At 45.9% G+C, this 19,944-nt stretch overlaps 1 protein-coding gene across 1 annotated transcript in view; it reads right to left on the bottom strand.

Moving 5' to 3' along the window:
- Positions 1-19,944, bottom strand: part of LOC147111515 (glypican-5-like) — a 1,571,270-nt gene that overhangs the window by 1,040,759 nt on the left and 510,567 nt on the right. The window contains exon 4 of the mRNA XM_085998559.1: positions 16,958-17,083. Within this exon, the coding sequence (XP_085854685.1) occupies positions 16,958-17,083 (126 nt within the window). The remainder of the gene's footprint in view (positions 1-16,957; positions 17,084-19,944) is intronic.

The following is a 19,944-nucleotide window of genomic DNA, read 5'->3' as shown; positions in this document are numbered from 1 at the left end:
ACTGTGTGCAGTTCTGGTCGCCTCACTATAGGAAGGATGTGATTGCTTTGGAGAGGGTGCAGAGAAGATTCACCAGGATGTTACCTGGGATGGAGCGCCTCAGCTATGAAGAGAGGCTGGACAGGCTGGAGTTGTTTTCCTTGGAGCAGAGAAGGCTGAGGGGGGACCTGATTGAGGTGTACAAAATAATGAGGGGCATAGATAGGGTAGATAAAGAGGAACTTTTCCCCTTAGTGGGGGGGTCAATAACAAGGGGGCATAGATTCAGGGTAAGGGGCAGGAGATTTAGAGGGGATTTGAGGAGGAACTTTTTCACCCAGAGGGTGGTTGGAATGTGGAACTCAATGCCTGAAAGGGTGGTGGAGGCAGGAACCCTCACAACATTCAAGAAGCATTTGGATGAGCACTTGAAATGCCATTGCATACAAGGCTATGGACCAAATGCTGGAAAATGGGATTAGACTGGACAGGGATGGATGGGCGGCGCAGACACGATGGGCCGAAGGGCCTCTTTCTGTGCTGTAAAACTCTATGACTCTACTCTAACCTCTCTGTCCTCAGCCTCCTGCACTGTGCCAATGAAGCTCAACGGAAGCTCGAGGAACAGCACCTCATCTTTCGATTAGTCACTTTACAGAGTTCAGCAATCTCAGATCATTCTCCCATTTTTTTCCAGGCAGCAGGTGCTGGTAATGATTCATAAGAACATAAGAATTAGGAGCAGGACAAGGTCTCAACTCCTCTTTCCCACCCGATCTCCATATCCCTTGATTCCCCTAGAGTCCAAAAATCTATCTCAGCCTTGAATATACTCAAAGACTCAGGATCCACAGCCCTTTGGGGTAGAGAATTCCAAAGATTCACAACCCTCTGAGTGAAGAAATTCCTCCTCATCTCAGTCTTAAATGGCCGACCCCTTATCCTGAAACTATGCCTCCTTGTTCTAGACTCTCCAGCCAGGGGAAACAATCTCTCAGCATCTACCCTGTCAATCCCCCTCAGAATCTTACATGTTTCAATGATAGCACCTCTCATTCTTCTAAACTCCAGAGAGTATAGGCCCAATTCCGCTGTTCATTTAATCTCTCCAGCTTTCCACCCAATCACAGATTTTCCCTTTGGTTCTTTCCTCCCCTCCCCACTTTCCCTGCCTCTGTACTTGCTTAAAACCTGTTACATCTGTAACATTTTCCAGTTCTGACAAAAGGTCATTCATCTGAAACGGTAACTCTGTATTATACTTTTATTTCAACAGATAGGGGCCGAAAATCCACGGACCTAGCACCCAGCGTAAGTGCCAGGATGAATCTGTCTGTGATCTCCGGCACAGATCCCATCAAAGTATGTGGGCTCAGGGGGACGTCAACTATTTTAAATATTCTAGACAGGGAGCCAGGTCACTAGAGGTGCATTGGGCACTCATCTGACAAAAGCCCGAAATTCTGGTGCGGTTACCCGATTCGGGGTTGGGGGGGGGGTGCAGGGAGAGGTGGGAGTGCTGGCTCCTCTGAAAATGGGCAGCACGGTGGCATAGTGGTTAGCACAGTTACCTCACAGCGCCAGAGACCCGGGTTCAAATCCGGCCTCGGGTGACTGTCTGTGTGGAGTTTGCACATTCTCCCCGTGTTTGCGTGGGTTTTCTCCGGGTGCTCCGGTTTCCTCCCACAGTCCAAAGATGTGCGGGTTAGGTTGATTGGCTATGATAAATTGACCCTTAGTGTTAGGGGGATTAAATATGTGGGGTTACGGGGATAGGGTGGGATATGTGTTGGTGTAGGGGTTACGGGGATCGGGTGGGATATGTGTCGGTGCAGGCTCGATGGGCCGAAATGGCCTCTATCTGCACTGTGGGGTTTCTGTGATTTCTGTGAAAATATCCCTTAAATACCCATTGGCCCCCTGTACAAGGGGTACATAAGTCCAGCAAGATTTTTTTAATGCTCTAATATCATTGGGGGGAGTCCAGGCCACTATCCAGACCTGGATCCCCCCACCCCTGCCCCCCGCAGGTGGACTCCATTTTCACCAGTCAACAGTTTGGTATCACTCAGCGTATCAGTCCACCAGGCCGGGGACAAGTAAACTACCAGTCTTGGAGGTCCCTCCTCTGGCCTTGCCTCCTCTGATATGGGGGAACCATGTTTGGGGCAGACAGGAGTTCTATCCAAACAGAGGCCCACAGAAATTGGAGAGGGAGGCTGGGGCCTGGTACATTTGGTCATGGCCTTATTTCAAACCCTTCTGCTGCACTCCCAGTAGATTTATGGCAGGAGAACACTGAAACAGCCGTGGATTTTCAGCCCCATAATGCTGACATAATACGGTTAGGTGAAATTAGCTTGGAGGAGTTACTGTAACAGAGATGAATTAACCTGTACAGTTGAGGATGCTGATCTTGTTAAACACCTGGACCAATGACTGTATCTCAATTATTGTGAATGTATCTTCTTCATTATTTTGGGCTAGTATACTTGATGAAAAGTCCACACAAAATTTGAACAGAAATGGATAGAAAAAAGTTTAACTACTTTGTAACTATTTGAGTTTAAAAATCGATGCTGGTGGTCACAATAAACCAATGAGCTGTACTGTATTATTTTTTAGTTTTCAAACTTGTATGTTTGCTGCTTTCACTAACAGGGACACAACAGCATTCCTGTGAAATCAGGAATACAGTATAAACATGTTATGAACACAAGCAATGATTGGACAAAGTACAAAAAAAAATAAACAAGCTGTAGTTCAATCAATTTCTGCATGTACCATACAACTACTGTATTACTAAAACAGCAATAAAAATAATTTGGCACTTTCATGATCTTATTAAAGGCTAATCAGTTATTAATGTCAGGCCATTAAGCTATAAACTAGAATTTTATCACCAAACGGGCCCAGTGATGATATTCTGTCAGATTTTATTTACTTCTTGGGAATAAACATCCAGTCAATGTAAACCATTTCCCCCATCCACAGCAATACAGCCAGGATACTTCGCAGAGCACAAGAATCAAAACAGCATCCTCGCATTGTGTGGTGCCATGGATTAATTGCCTATTAATAAAGTCTGATGATGGATAGTCCTTTAAACTCAATACAATCTGTCAGTCAATGGATGGGGAAGAATCTTGTACTGTACTTGTTTTCATATTGTCAGATCAAAGCAGAAAAACTGACCATGCACTCCATTTTATACTTTGGTGCTCAAATCCCATTTGGTGTGTGGGAAACAGCAGTTCTCAAATCATTTTTCACCTGACTAGCTCTGAACTATTATTCCTAGCTATTTTTCATTAATGGGGGTGATTTTAACCCTACTTATTCAGGTTTCAGGTCTGTGACTTTTCGTCAGAACTGGAAAAAGTTAGAGATGTGACAGATTTTAACCAGGTACAGAGGCAGGGAAAGGGGAGAGGGGAGGAAAGAACGAAAGCGGAGGTCTGTGATAGGGTGGAAGGCAGGAGAGATTAAATGCTGCAAATGGGAATGGCAGAATCATCAGTAGCTGCCATCTGGAAAATATAGGGCCGAGGTTATGGTCTGAAATTGTTGAACTTGACGTTCAGTCTAGAAGACTATAAAGTGCCTAATCGAAAGATGAGGTGCTGTTCTTAGAGCTTACGTTGAGCTTCTTTGGAACAGTGTAAGAGGCCGAGGACAGAGGGGTCAGAGTGGGAGTGGAGCGAGGAATTAAAGTGACAAACGACCAGAAGCTCAGGATCACCCTTATGGACTGAGTGGAGGTGTTCCTCAAAGTGGTCGCCCAACCTGCGTTTGGTCTCCTCAATGTAGAGGAGACCGCACCGTGAGCAGCGAATACAGTATACTAAATTTACAGCATTTAATCTCTCCTGCCTTCCGCCCAATCACAGACCTCCCCTTGTGTTCTTACCTCCCCCGCCTTTCCCTGCCTCTGCACCTACTTAATATCTGTTACATCGCTAACTTTTTCCAGTTCTGACGAAGGGCCACAGACATGAAACGTTAACTCTGCTTCTCTCTCCACAGATGCTGCCTGATCTGCTGAGTATTTCCAGCATTTTCTGTTTTTATTTCAGATTCCAGCATCCGCAGTATTTTGCTATTGTGTCGAGCAGAACAAAGATCAACTGAGCTATGAAAATGGTTTTTACTGGAATCAGTTTAGTTGCAAGTAGGAGAAGCGACGAGCATCTGATATTTGGATGGGAGCAGGAGCAGCAGCAGCTGTCGTGAAGTGATTTTGGAAGGGAATTGGAGAGTTGGTTCACTTTTGGGTAAGAGCAGTGACAGCAGTTTGAATTGGCAGGAGCAACAGCAGACAACTCTAGTACAATACTTCAAATTGTTTAAAAGATATTCTAAGAATGTGAGAAGTTTGTAAATACTTATAAATCAAAACCTTTAGCTGCAGAAGAAAGTTTGAAATTGAAGTTAGAGCAATGGTTGTGTACTGCAATATATTTATTGATATCAGAAGAGCAAAACTGTTCATTCTATCAACATTGTTTCTTCATCAAGAAGCTGACGGAAAGGATAGGGCAATTGGAAAGTAGGGTTCCTGTGCAAATGAGGTTTAGTGAATTCAAAAGGTTCATAGATGATACGTATCATATAGAATCATAGAATGGTTACAGTACGGAAGAAGGCCATTTGGCCTGTCGAGCCCATGCCAGCTCTCTGCAAGAGCACTGCAGCTAGTCCCACTCCCCTGCCCTTTCCCCGTAGCCCTGCAAATTATTTTCTTTCAGGTACTTATCCAACACCCTTTTGAAAGATAAGATTTAGTCTGCCTCCACCATCATTTCAGGCAGTGCATTCCAGGTCCTAACCACTTGCTGAGTAAAAAAGTTTTTTCTTATGTCGCCTTTGGTTCTTTTGCGAATCACCTTAAATCTGTGTCGTCAGGTTCTCGACCCTTCTGCCAATGGGAACAATTTCTCTCTGTCTAGACACCTCATGATTTTGAACATCTCTATCAAATCTCCTCTCAATCTGCTCTGCTCTAAGGAGAACAATCCCAGCTTCTCCAGTCTATCCACTTAACTGAAGTCCCTCATCCCTGGAACCATTCTCGTAAATCTTTTCTGCACCCTCTCTAAGGCCTTCACATCCTTCCTAAAGTGCGGTGCCCAGAATTGGACACAAAACTCCAGTTGAGCCCGAACCAATGTTTTATACAGGTTCATCATAATTTCCATGCTTTTGTACTCTACGGGCTGGATTTTGTCAATGGGGAGCTTTTGGAGACGGGACTCCCACTTGTTGGGTTTTAGTCCCGCCTCCATCGACTTCTGGCCAATCCACGCTATTTTCCCTTGATTGACCTTGTTAAGCCCGCCCAGCGGGCTTAGCAGGCCAATCAAGGGAAAGCCAGTTACAGGTGACAGATGAAACGGCACTCGCTGACGTCAAGAGCTTTTGACAGATGAAATATCATCGTTTGACAGCTCTGTGAAGCTGTCAAACACTGACAGTATGTCTTCTAAGTTGCGTCTTTACTCAAGACTCAATTAGAAAGCCTTCCTGACCAAAAAGCAGAAGGCTGCAGCTTTTGACAGTTCAGCGGCCATTCTGCTTTCTGTGCCGGTGAGCTGAGGGACTCCCGAGACCTGAAGGGAGGAAGCCTGCAGGAAGAAGTAAAGGTAAGTAAAACTTATTAAAACACTTTAAACACACCTCACACACTTACCACTGCACACATGCACCCATTACTCACCTGCACACTGGACATCTCGGCCCCTCCGACCCCCGCAGATCGACGGTCCACCTCGCTAACCCTGGCGCAGTTTGGAGCCGTCGGGAAGCCCACACTTCAGGGCTCAAAATAGGGATTAGCCAAAAAACTGCCTGTTAACAGGCAGTTAATTGGCATTAATCCCCTTCCCGCCTCACCCGGCACGGGTCGACTACCCGCCCCCAAATTCTGCCATTTTCCCGGCAGTCCCGCCTCCAAACCCACCTCCCCAGGGCTGACAAAATCCAGCCCTGTATCTCTATTCATGAAGCCCAGGATCCCGTAAGCTTTTTTAACTGCTATCTCAACCTGCCCTGCCATCTTCAACGATTTGTGCACATATACCCCTAGGTCTCTCTGTTCATGCATCCCCTTTAGGATTGTACCCTTTAGTTTATATTGCCTCTCCTCATTCTTTCTACCAAAATGTATCACTTCACACTTTTCTGCATTAAATTTCATCTGCCTATGTCTGCCCATTCAACCAGCCTGTCTATGTCCTCTTGAAGTCTATCGCTATCCTCCTCACTGTTCACTATACTTCCAAGTTTTGTGTCATCTGCAAATTTTGAAGTTGTGCCCTGTACACCCACATCCAAGTCATTAATATATATCAAGAAAAGCAGTGGTCCTAGTACCGACCCCGGGGAGGGTCACTGTATACCTTCCTCCAGTCCGAAAAACAACCGTTCACCACTACTCTATTTCCTGTGACTTAGACAATTTGGTATTCATGCTGACACTGTCTATTTTATTCTATGGCTTCAACTTTGTTGGCATGCCTTTTATGTGGCACCTTGTCAAACGCCTTTTGGAAATCCATGTACACCACGTCAACTGCATTGCCCTCATCAACCCTCTCTGTTTACACATCAAAAAACTCGATCAAGTTGGTTAAACACGATTTGCCTTTAACATATCCGTGCTGGATTTCCTTAATTAATCAACACTTGTCCAAGTGACTCTTAATTTTTTCCCTGATTATTGTTTCTAAAAGCTTCTTCACTACCGAGGTTAAACTGACCAGCCTATAGTTGCTGGGCTTATCTTTACACCCTTTTTTGACCTGGGTGTAACATTTGCAATTCCCCAATCCTCTGGCACTACCCCCGTTTCTAAGGAGGATTGGAAGATTATGGCCAGTACCTCCGTGATTTCTTCCTTCACTTCCCCCAGCATGCTAGGATGCATCCCATCCGGTCCTGGTGACTTATCTACTTTAAGTACAGCCAGCCTTTGTGGTACCTCATCTTTATCAATTCTTATCCCATCCAATATCTCCTCTACCTCCTCCTTTACTATGTCTATGGCAGCATCATCTTCCTTGTTGAAGACAGATGCAAAGTACTAATTTAGTAACTCAGCCATACCCTCTGCCTCCATGCATAGGTCTCCTTTTTGGTCCCTAATCGGCCCACCCATCCTCTTACTACCCGTTTACTATTTATATGCCTATAGAAGACTTTTGGATAAACTTTTATGTTAGCTGCCATTCTATTCTCATACCCTTTCTTTGCCCCTCTTATTTTCTTTTTCACTTCTCCACTGAACTTTCTATATTTAGCCTGATTCTCAAATGTATTCTCCACCTGACATCTGTCATACACGCTCTTTTTCTGCTTCATCTTTCTCTCTATCTCTTTCTCTCTTGCACACTCGCCTCTGAGTCAGAAGGTTGTGGGTTCCAGTCCCTGGAGTGGGACTTGAGCACATAAATCCAGGCTGACACTCCAGTGCAGTACTGAGGGAGTGCTGCACTGTCGGAGGTGCCCTCTTTCGGATGAAACAGTAAACCAAGGCCCTGTCTACTTTCTCAGTTGGACGTAAAAGATCCCATTGCACTATTGCGAAGAAGAGCAGGGGAGCTATCCCCGGTGTCCTGGCCAATATTTATCCATCAAACAACATAACAAAAACAGATTATCTGCTCATTATCACATTGCTGTTTGTGGGAGCTTGCTGTGCACAAATTGGCTGCCACGTTTCCCAAATTACAACAGTGACTCCATTTCAAAAATACTTAATTGGCTGTAAAGTGCTTTGAGAAGTCCAGTGGTCATAAAAGGCGCTGTATAAATGCACATCTTTCTTTTCTTTCGTCATCCAGGGAGCTCTGACTTTAGTTGCCCTACCTTTCCCCTTAGTGGGAATGTACCTCGATTGTACCCAAGCTATTTCCTCTTTAAAGGCCCATTGTTCCACTACCGTTATTCCTGCCAATCTTTGATTCCAGTTTACTCAGGCCAGATCCATTCTCATCCCACTGAAATTTGCCTTCTTCCAATTAAGTATTTTTACTCTAGATTGCTCCCTGTTCTTTCCATAGCTAATCTAAACCTTATGATGCTATGATCACTGTTCTGGATCCACTAGGAGAGAAAGCTGGGTATCACATGGAAAAGAGACACGAAGGGCATGTTAGGGAAATGCTGGTAGAGAAAAGTAGCTGATAGAAGAGGCAGGAATATTATAGTGAGAAGAGGCAGTAAGAAAGGCAAAAATAATGAGTTAACACAAGAAATAAGTGTCAAATTTATTTCAGGCCCTGCGTGATACTAAGGGTGCTACTGAGGAAGAGGAGCAGGAGGAAACTGAGGAAATGTCAGAGCAGCTTCATGGAGCTAGGCTACAGTGAGGAAAAAGAAGCAGTAAGAAATTGAATGGTGCAATGTGTAGACAGTTGCTTTTGGTTTAAGATAAATTCAATAGGCTAGTAAATTATCTACTGAAGTTATGATGTTGAGGAAATGATAGATGGGCTGCTGAAGAGAGAGAAGAACAGCTAGTGCTAACAGTCCAATGGAATTAATGACACAGGAAAGAGTCAATTGATAAATAAGTTTGCCAGCTGTTACGAATTTCTGGTCTCTCAGAGATATTCTCACAGGTTCAGCAACACAGGTTACTCCCATAGGTAGACCTTGCACCTCTGATGTTCCGGAGTTAACTCACAGTCCAAAAACTGCATATTGAACAACAGCTTGCATTTATATAGCATCTTTAATGTAATTAAACATCCCAGGGTGCTTCACAGGAGCGTTATCAAATAAAATTTGACACAGAGCCACATAAGGAGATATTAGGGCAGCTAACCAAAAGCTTGGTGAAAGAGGAAGGTTTTAAGGAGCATCTTAAAGGAAGAAAGAGAGGTAGAGAGGCAGAAAGGTTTACGGAGGCAATTCTAGAGATTAGCGCCTCGACAGCTGAAGGCACGGCCACCAATGGTTGAGTGATTAAAATCGGGGATGCGTAAGAGGTCAGAATTGGAGTAATGTAGATATCTCAGGGGTTGTGGGGCTGGAGGAGATTGCAGAGATAGGGAGGGGTGAGGCCATGGAGTGATTTCAAAACAACAATGAGAATTTTAAAAATCAAGGCATTGCTTAACCGGGAGGCAATGTAGATCAGCGAGCACAAGGGTGATGGGTGAACGGGACTTGGTGCGAGTCAACTACAATTTTTTGAGGATGTAACTGGTAGAATATATAAGGGAGAACTAGTGGATGTGGTGCATTTGGACTTTCAGAAGGCTTTCGATAAGGTCCCGCATAAGAGATTAGTGTGTAAAGTTAAAGCACATGGGATTGGGGGTAACGTACTGACTTGGATAGAGAACTGGTTGGCAGACAGGAAGCAAAGAGTTGGAATAAACGGGTCTTTTTCCAAGTGACAGGCAGTGACTAGTGGGGTACCGCAGGGATCGGTGCTAGGACCCCAGCTATTCACAATATATATTAATGATCTAGACGAGGGAACTAGATGTAATATCTCCAAGTTTGCAGACGACACAAAGGGCGCGTGTGCTGCGAGGAGGATGCTGAGAAACTCCAGTATGATTTGGACAGGTTGGGTGATTGGACAGATGCATGGCAGATGCAGTATAATGTGGATAAATGCGAGGTTATCCACTTTGGTGACAAAAACAGGAAGGCAGATTATTATCTGAATGGCAATAGATTGGGAGAAGGGGAAGTGCAACAAGACCTGGGTGTCCTTGTGCACCAGTCACTGAAGGTAAGAATGCAGGTGCAGCAGGTGGTTAAGAAGGCAAATGGTATGTTGGCCTTCATAGCAAGAGGATTCGAGTACAGGAGCAAGGATGTCTTGCTGCAGTTGTACAGGGCCTTGGTGAGACCGCACCTTGAGTATTGTGTGCAGTTTTGGTCGCCTGATCTGAGGAAGGATGTTCTTGCCATGGAGGGAGTGCAGTGAAGATTCACCAGGCTGATACCTGGGATGGCAGGAATGACGTATGATGAGAGATTGGGTCGATTGGGCTTATATTCGCTGGAGTTTAGAAGAATGAGAGGGGATCTCATTGAAACTTATAAAATTCTAACAGGACTAGACAGACTAGATGCAGGAAGGATGTTCCAGATGGCGGAGGAGTCCAGAGCCAGGGGTCACAGTCTAAAGATAAGGGGTAAGCCATTTAGGACAGAGATGAGGAGGAATTTCTTCACCCAGAGTGGTGAACCTGTGGAATTCTCTACCACAAAAGGCAGTTGAGGCCAATTCATTAAATATATTCAAGAAGTCAAGATGGCAGAGTCAAGATGGCGACCGAGACGGTCCGGTGCTAGCGCGCTCTCCCTGCTTCGGGCGGCCCGCTCTCGCCGCTCGCTCCCGCAACCGGAGCGAGGTGTTCGGCGAGTCGGGCGGAGGCAGCGCAGCGCATCGAGCAGCAGCAGCAGCCATGTCGACCTGCTACAGCTCGTCGGCCGGCAGCTCCTCAGCGGGAAGGCATTCCGACTGGGAGGAGGGGAGCTGAGCATGGCGGCCAGAGGCCGGACCGGAAGCGGGAGAAGCAGGCCTCGGGCCGTCGGACCGTGGAGCCGGTGACGGGGAGGTGGAGGCCGCAGCGACCGGAGGATGTGTTCGGCGAGTCGGGCGGAGGTAGCGCAGCGCATCGAGCAGCAGCAGCAGCCACGACGACTCGCAGTCCGACTGGGAGGAGGGGAGCCGGGAATGGTGGCCAGAGGGTGAGCGGGAGAAGCAGGCCACCACACATGGAGCCGAGCCGGCAACAGTGAGGAGGAGGCCGCGGTGACGAGGAAGACGGAGCGGCTGAAGGACATCGTGCTCCCACTGCCACTGGATGCCAAAGAATTGACTTTCTGAACACGCGCTGTAAGAATAGCTGACGTGTCCCTATGGGGAGTAAGCATTCCATTGTACTAGTTACATATGGCAAATAAAATTGAATTGAATTGAATTGAATTGAATGAGTTAGATATATTTCTTAAGGCTAAAGGGATCAAGGGATATGGGGAGAAAGCAGGGACAGGGTACTGAATTTGGATGATCAGCCATGATCTCATTAAATGGCGGAGCAGGCTCGAGGGGCCGAATGGCCTACTCCTGCTCCTATTTTCCATGTTTCTATGTTAGGATACAGGCAGCAGAGTTTTGGATCACAAGTTCATGGAGGGTGGAAGATGGTAGCTAGCCAGGAGTGCGTTGGAATAGTCAAGTCTAGATGTAACAAAGGCATGGATGAGGGGTTCTGTGGCAGATGAGCTGAGGCAAGGGCACAGTCGGGCGATGTTACAGAGGTGGAAATAAGCGGTCTTAGTGATTGCACAGATGTGTTGTCACAAGCTTATCTCAGGGTCAAAAACGACACCAAGGTTGCGAAAAGTCTGGTCAGCCTCAAACAGTTGTCAGGGAAAGGGGTGGAGTCAGTTGCTAGGGAATGGAGTTGGTGGCGGGGACTGAAGACAATAGCTTTGGTCTTCCCAATACTTCGTTGGAGGAAATTTCTGTTCATTCAGTACTGGATGCCGGACAAGCAGTCTGAAAATTTAGAGATAGTGGAGGGGTCGAGCGAGGTGGTGGTGAGGTAAAGCTGGGTGTCATCAGCGTACATGTGAAACCTGACGTGTTTTCGGATGATGTAGCTAAGGGGCAGCATGTAGATGAGAAACAGGAGGGGGCCAAGGATCGATCCTTGGGGGACACCAGAGGTAACGGTGTGGGAGTGGGAAGAGAAGCCGTTACAGGTGATTCTCTGGCTATGACTGGATAGATAAGAATGGGACCAGGCACATGTAGTCCCACCCAACTGGATGACGGTGGAGAGGCATTGGTGAGGATGGTGTGGTCAACAGTGTCAAAGGCTGCAGACAGGTTGAGAAGGTCGAGGAGTGACAACTTACCTTGGTCACAGTCATATAGGATGTCATTTGTGACTTTGATAAGAGCCGTTTTGGTACTGTGAAAGGGGTAGAAACCTGATTGGAGGGATTCAAACATGGAATTCCGGGAAAGATTGGCATGGATTTGGGAGGTGACAGCACGTTCAAGGACTTTGGAGTGGAAAGGGAGGTTGGAGATGGAGCGGTAATTTGCAAGGACAGATGGGTCAAGGGTTGGTTTTTTGAGAGGGGCGATGATGGCAGAGTTGCCGGGGAGGGGGGGCAGTACCTGAGGAGAGAGAACCATTAACAATATCAGCTAACATGGGAGCCAGAAAAGGAAGTTTAGTGGGAATAGGGTTGAGGGAGCAGGAAGTGGGTCTCAAGGACAAGATGAGCTCGGAGAGGGCATGTGGGGATATAGGAGAGAAACTGGAGAAAGATGTGAGTTCAGAGCTAGGGCAGGGAGGAACCTTAGAGGAAGTTTGGCCCGGTGGGCTAGGGGAAAGAAGGGAAGTGGCAGAGGCAGCTGATCGGATGGTCTCAATCTTAGTGACAAAGAAGGCCATGAAATCTTCATACTTGTTGGATTTGAGGGTGGAGGAGGCAGGGGAGAGGGGTTTAAGAAGACGGTTTGTAACAGAGAAAAAGTGCTGGGGTTATCTTTGCAAATATTGAGCAGTTTTGGCAAAGGAGATCAGGTCGATGGTGCTTTTTGTGGTCCAGTCAGGTCTAGCGATGAATGGCTAACATACAGCCATATACATTCAAGTCTTTATCCCTTGGACTTAAGGGAGTTGAGATGGGGGCCAACCAGGGGGAACGACCAGGGTGAGAGAGAGTAATGGTTTTAATGGGGACTAGGGCTTCAAATGTGGAGGAGCGGATGTGCCTGAGCAGATCGATAGCTGCAGAAATGTCATGGTGAATGGAGGGCCAAAGGCTAGACAGTTGGGATTTTGAAAGTGCAGTTGTAAGTGTTGGAAGAGAGTTTTTTAAGGGGCGGGCACAGAAGGAAGTAGGGTTGAGAGGGGAAAGGGTCTGTGGGTGGAGAGCGATGCAAGGCAGTGACCATAGATGGCCTTATCTGTGATTGACACAATGGGAGTAGCGAGGCCATGAGAGATGGCAAGGTCAAGGTGGTAGCATTGAATATGGGTAGGGGTGTTTATATGGAGGGAGAGATTAAGGGAGGATAGGAGGGCAGTCAATTCAGAGGAGAGAGAGCAGGATGAATTGAGATTGAAGTTGAAATCACCAAGGATGAGAAGTCACTCGGTGCAGAGGCTGAGGACGGAAAGCAGTGAAGATATCTCAGTGAGAAAATAGGCATGGTACTTGGGTTGGCAGTAGAGAATGAGGATTTTAAATGAGAGATGAGAGGGGTGGAACAAGGTGAGATGCTCAAAGGAGGAGAAGGTGCCAGAGGAGTAGGGGGACAGACCAAGGTGTGATATGGTGATAAGAGCCACATTGCCACCGTGGCAGTTTGGGTGGGGCAAGTGGTGGAAGGTATAGCCAGGTGGGGAGGCTTCATTTAGGGGGAAGGTGTCATCACCCATCAGGTAGGTTTCCGTCAAGGCCAGGATGTTGATGCAATCATCTATAATAATCTCATGGATGACAAGGACCTTGTTCACAAGTGAATGGACATTCTGGAGGGAGATGCGGAGAGGGGCGGTGATAGCTGATCCAGTGGCAGAATCCACAGGGTCAGCATTGGAAAGGGCAAGTGGGATGGAAAAGATTAGCCCCCAGCGGGCGCGCTGGGCAGGAAGGTCAGATAGGATAGTTGGGGTTGCTGCTCGTAAGGAGGCAGCGACAAGTGCCTCGATGGGCCCTTTGGAGGATGCCAAGAGAGAAGCTGTAGGCTTTTCTAAAAGGGAGTTTATCCTGGGACGGTCGAGGAGTGTTAAAGGGCTGGGGTAGGGATTTGGGAGGGCAGAGTACCCGAGAGGAGAGCAAGGAAATGAGGCATGACAACAGAAGAGAGGGGTCTAGGAGGGATAAAGAGAAAAGAAAAAAAGGGGGAGAAAAAATGGAAATAAAGTGATGGATTTGGTTCCAGAGGTACAGCCAAAACACGCACATGAATGGGCACAGGGAAAACTCAAGTTACATAGGCCTGGTATTGTAGCAAGATTAGGATATATATATCCTGGTAGTAAACGGGGAATAGAGAGAAGACAATAGGAGGGAGTCCAGAGTTAAAGTCAGAGGTCCCCTGGTGAGATAAAAGACATAGGTAAAGTGAGTTAGCATGGAGCATTCATTAACTGATATCCAGGTTCGGAGACAGGTGTGATGGGTGAGTGAGTCCAGAAGCTATCTGAAGGGTAGAGTATCGGAGGACGCACTGCTGGAGGTATTTCTGTGGGAATGAAGACCCAGGAGTTGTGCAGAATCGGTTGCAGGGCAGAAAACCGGTGGCGACACTGAAGGTCACCATAAGGTCCAGAAGCGGCGGAGAAATGTACTTCAGCCCAGGAGAGTAAATCTCTGGCCAGGAACCAGACTGTAGCTGAAGCTGAAAAGCCAGTAGGATCAGTAGGATAGTCACAGGCTCAGCCAATAACAGCAGCGGTGGGGGACGGAAGCTGGAAAACCAGTTGGACCAGTAGGATAGTCACAGGTTCAGCAGATAACAGCAGCGGTGGGGGACGGAAGCTGGAAAACCAGTTGGACCAGTAGGATAGTCACAGGCTCAGCCACTAACAGCAGCGGTGGGGTACGGAAGCTGGAAAACCAGTTGGACCAGCAGGATAGTCACAGGCTCAGCCACTAACAGCAGAGGTGGGGGTGGGCTGTAGGCTAGACAAAAGTTACTTTAAAATTTAAACAACTGAGCAGCAGATCAGAGACACAGCAGATCAGAGTCTTAGTGTAGTCCAGTGCAGAAGTGTAGTCTTGATGTCCAGAGAAGTCCAGGAATTTGGGAGCTAAATTTGAGATTTTGCCAGCACTCAGAGGGCGGGTTTGGAGGTGGGTCAGAGGTTAAATTAATTTTGATTGATGGCGGGTTCCGATCCTGCCATCTACCCGCCTCCAACCAGCTTTCCCAAGTGTCGGGTCCCCGATTTGCAAATGGACCCGACACCTAGCGGCGGGAAGCGGATTAAAGGCAATTAGCTGCCTATTAACAGGTATTTGCCAGTAGTTGTCAGCCTATTTTTGGATTTTGCTGCTTCTGGCTCGGGTTTCCCGATGTCCGGACACCACGCCAGGTAAGTGTGGCGGGTTGTGAGTCTCCTGTAATGTTTGTGGAATGATGACAGCTGCAGAAGTGGTGTGAAGGATCCAATGTTGCACATGGTGAGTCTCAGAGGAAAGAAAATGTTGGGTACTGCATTTTTAATACATTTACAGATTTCTTTAGCTTACAAGTTTTTAAATCCATGTCCAGTGCCACCTCATTGGGAGAACCGCTCTCACCAGTGACAAATCGCTTATGTCACCTCACCTGCAGCTGCCATCTATTCCAGCCTATGGAGGGAGTCATTGGAGAGGCTGGGTGTAAGAGGTCACCTTTGTGCAGTGATTGTCAGTGTGTTCAGCACCTCAATGCTGTCACACACTGAGAAATCAACTGTCAAAATTAAATTGTGCGTGTTCCCTTTAAGGAAACCGGCAGATGATGCATCATCAAATGACGTCATCTGACCCGCTTCCTGTTAATTGGCCGGCAAGCCTGCAGGGCGGGCTTAACAAGGTCAATTAAGGCAAAATCACATCTGTGGAGCGGAAGCAGCTGGGGCGGGACTGGAAGCTGGAAACCAGCTGACCCGCACTCAACCCGCCTCCATTAATAAAATCGCGGCCAACGAGCAGCCAGATCGGGGGATGGGCAGTGAGCACTTTAAACTAGCAGTTAACTTGTAGTTAGGGCTAAAATGCACTCAGAATTAGAGCCAGGGAAACTTAAACAGTGCAAGAGAGGAGATTGGGGGAGAAAGGGCAAAGGATGGCACCGGATATTCAAGAATAGAGATGCACAGCAAGGAGCTCCCCTGGGAGGTGCCTGTCCAGAAGCCATCTTGAATTTCTCAGATTTTTTTTTAATCATTGGTGAGCAAAAATGTTTCATTTCAGTTAGCTATTTCTTGCAAAATGCTATGCTTCCAGCAAGTATTTTACCCTCGTTTCCACATCCACTTATCTGCACATAAATTGACTGGCAGAGAGATCTTGAACAGTCATGATACATTTTCCTTTACTCAGTTTCAATAATATGCATCACAAAAGGGCTTTCGGATTGTTTTGCTATTTCAAAACTTTGTTCTGCTCACTTGCACATATCTCAAGTTCCTGGGATCACAACCTTTTCCTGACAGATACATTAGGATTTTTGAGGATTAAGTAAGGGGCTGTTATATAACATTAGCTGTTGCTCCATTATGCTCAGTTAGTCACGCAACATAACGTAGACTATGCCATCTGCTGGTGCAGTATCTTTGGAACCATTTTTAATATATAATTAATTGGTTGTACGTATAGAAAACAGAATGATGTATGTAATTAAAATGCAATTTTTAAAATAGAATGGAGATAATAAATTACAGTGGCTATCTAATTAGCAAAGATCAATTTGGATATTACATCCCTTCAATTATTTTTTGTAGATGACAAGACAACCCAGACATGCTCCAACCAAACTGATTAATACTATTATGTTAATCAAAATATGTTAAAACCATCAGAAGTTCTCAAGATGCAAATCAGATCAGCAACAATATAAAGATAACATTGTAAAGAGACTTTTATAAAAATCTGTGGAAAACCAACACAAATAAATGATTTAAGGTTTCACGGTTGATATTGGAGTAATGACTGGCACATCTGTTTGCCAATTACATGCTGACATTTGTAAACACAAATGTAATTACAACATTCAATTCAAATAGTACTTATTGAAAAAATACATTTGATCTTTTAATATTTTAATCTTGCCTCCACTGTAAATCCATCAGCATTAACTGTAACCAGAAATAATAAAATAATGAATAACAAACCATCTCGATCAAACAAGTATAACAACAGAGCGCTGATTTATTAGATTTGAGAACTGATTAGCCTCTAGCTCTCAGTCCATCAATGGAACGGCTCTCACCTCTTCACGACATCTTCTCCATTCCAGCAAGCTAGTCCATCAGCAGCTGCTAAGTCATTGACACACAGTTGATCAGCCAATCCACCATATAAAGTCCTATATAGCCGCAGACTATTGATAAACTCTCTGAAACATACAGAAAATTCATTCATTTAGAAAAATGCACAAGCCGAATCACGTGTGATTTGTTTGCCACATTAGCAAACTTGCCGTACAAAACAGTTCTTTGAGATGGAAATGTGAAAGTTCAACCTAGAAATGATTGTTGGTGAAATTGGTGGATGAACCCGTACCACATTGATGACATTGCTGTGTCTTCTATTCAACCCATTAATTTTAAATGGAATCGCACCAACATTCATTTGCTAATATCGCAAACAATCATTTCCAGGTTTTAGTGGCTAAAAGCAAGCTTCAAGACTGAATACATGTATTTCTGTACTGTTACTTGCCATGTAATATTGATACATTAATCACCTGCATATGTGAAATCATAGGGAAATATATGATTTAGGAAAAGAGGAGATTACTGGAGCTAATGTGCTCTGAATAAAGATGCACACAAATCTGGAACAAAAAAATGCCAGCTTCTCTGAATTTGATCTATATGATAGGTCAGGTAAAAAATCTTTCAATGCACTTGAATTTGCATGATTATGACTATCAAACGCTAAGTAAGTTAGGTACGCTGAAACAACAGGAGGGTTGTATATCAGTCTCAAGGGGCAGCTTCTTACATCAACAACATGCTTTGTACAAAGTAGATTTTGCTTCACCCCTTCCTCCAGTATTCACTTTCTTTTAAGTATCTTAATAGTTTTACATTACCCACTTTTGGTAAGCCTTTGGCTGTCCTGTTCACTCATCATTTTTCTTAAATACTTTCTTTTAAAATAGTCATGTAAAAGTTTAATGTGTTGTTCCTGCTCTACTCTACTCTTTTTTGAAAGAACATATTTAATAAATTGAACTTTTAATTTTTCGGCCCTCGGGTAATCTCCCTACCCTTCCCCCAAGGCCCAACAGCCACCTCTGGGGAGTTCCAAGGTCATGCCTCCAGCGTCCCCTCTAGCTTCAGGGTAAGGTATCTCAGGGGTTTTCACATTTGAAATACTGATCAAACCATAGAACTGTTCTGTTTTGACACTGTCAAATTTTTTCCCGCCAAATACTGATCGTGCGCCAGACCCATTGTGAACAGACACTCTTCTCCACCCCATCCGCCACTTTTGCACTGCAGCATCTTCTTACCAGTTGCTCATACCTGGCCTTACTGGTCTCCATTCATCCAGTGTCAGCCTCTGCTGATCCTGCCTTCCCCGGCCACCAACCCCCCCCCCCACCAGCTGCTATCTCTCCCAAACCTTGCCTGTCAGCTTCTCAGCTCCCATCCCTGGTCTGTCTATCCATCCCCTGCTTGATTGTCCCCAAACCCTCCACCTCATTGTCTGCTTTCTTTACCGCCCCATCCTCCCTTTTCCATTCTCCCCTCTCTCTTTTCTCCCTTCCTTCCCTACCCACCCCTTCTCCCATCTTTCCCTTCCTCTCCCTCCTCACATCATGCTCTGTCCTGCTTCCACCCTGTTAAGTCTGTGTGTTATATTGAGAATTACTACACAGACCACAAGAGTAAACTTTAACAGGTCTTTACAAGTCGAAGGTCAGGGCGGAACTGCCCAATAAATCATTACACGGCACTTATATACTGGTGTGGTCACCAGCGGTATTACAGTATACAGCAGCCAAGATAAAGTAGTGCAACCCTTAAAATAGTTCTCTTAAAGGTGGAACGGTTACATACACTACAATCCTCCCTTTTTAGCTTAACAGTATATATTCCCCATTAAACATAACATCATAACATATATATACACAACTTCATGTAAAAACAGTTCACAGATTCAGTCTCTCTGGAGGCTTCCTGACTCGGTCCAGATAACGCCTCGGTGGTGTAGTAGTTTTCGGAGGTGTAGTAGGTTCTTTTGGCAAGGCCGATTCGGCTTGAATGCCAGTGTCGGGTTCATCTGATTTCAGTATCACCGGATCGGAGGTAGATGCTATGGGTATCTCTGCTTCATCATTAGGCGTATAGAGTTGTGGAGTAGGTTGTCCCTTTTCGGATGACTCGATGATCTGGTCAACGTGGCGCCTTATTATGCTTTCACCAATGTCCACGGTATACATCAGCGGTCCTAGTCGTGTGCAAATAGTTCCAGGCTGCCATTTCTCGGTACGGTAGTCCCGGGCCAAAACTTGTTGACCTATCTGGAAGGTTCTAGTTGGCCTTTCAGTCACTCCTTGAAATTGCCGATTCTCAACGTCCCTTCTGATGTTTGGCTTGATCAAATCCAGCCGGCATCTTAGTCTTCTATTGAAAAACATCATGGCGGGAGTTTGGTTTGTGATCGCATGTGTTGCATTCCTGTACGCCAACAAGAAGTTATCTACCTTATGTTGTAGATTTATGTCTTCATTACCCATGGCCTTTATGGCCTTCTTGAAGGTCTGGACAAACCTTTCGGCTAATCCATTGGTGGCGGGATGGTATGGGGCGGACGTGTAGTGCTTAACCCCATTGTTTTTTAAGAACTTCCTGAATTCTTCGGATACAAATTGCGGTCCATTATCAGAACAGATCTGTTCCGGCAGCCCATTCCTGGCAAATAGGGTCCTTAATACTGTGATGGTTTTTTCCGTGGTGGTGGAGGGCATCTTTATTACCTCCGGCCACTTGGAGTGTGCATCCACCGCGATTAAGAACATTGAGTCCATAAATGGACCAGCAAAGTCGATATGTACCCTTTGCCATGGAGATGAGAGCCACTCCCATGGATGTAGAGGGGCTTGTGGTGGGGCGTTTTGGACCTTCTGGCATCCTAGACAGCTCTTGGTCATTTCTTCGATGTCTCCATCGATACCTGGCCACCACACAAACGCTCTGGCTAGGTTCTTCATTTTTACTCCACCCAGATGCCCCTCGTGAAGCT

The sequence above is a fragment of the Somniosus microcephalus genome, chromosome 10 (assembly GCF_052327205.1).
Source record: "Somniosus microcephalus isolate GS21.2 chromosome 10, FLI_Smic_1.0, whole genome shotgun sequence".
Classification (NCBI taxonomy): Eukaryota; Metazoa; Chordata; class Chondrichthyes; order Squaliformes; family Somniosidae; genus Somniosus; species Somniosus microcephalus.
Note: the sequence above shows the minus strand (reverse complement) of the source record. Positions and strands in the feature narration are given on the sequence as shown.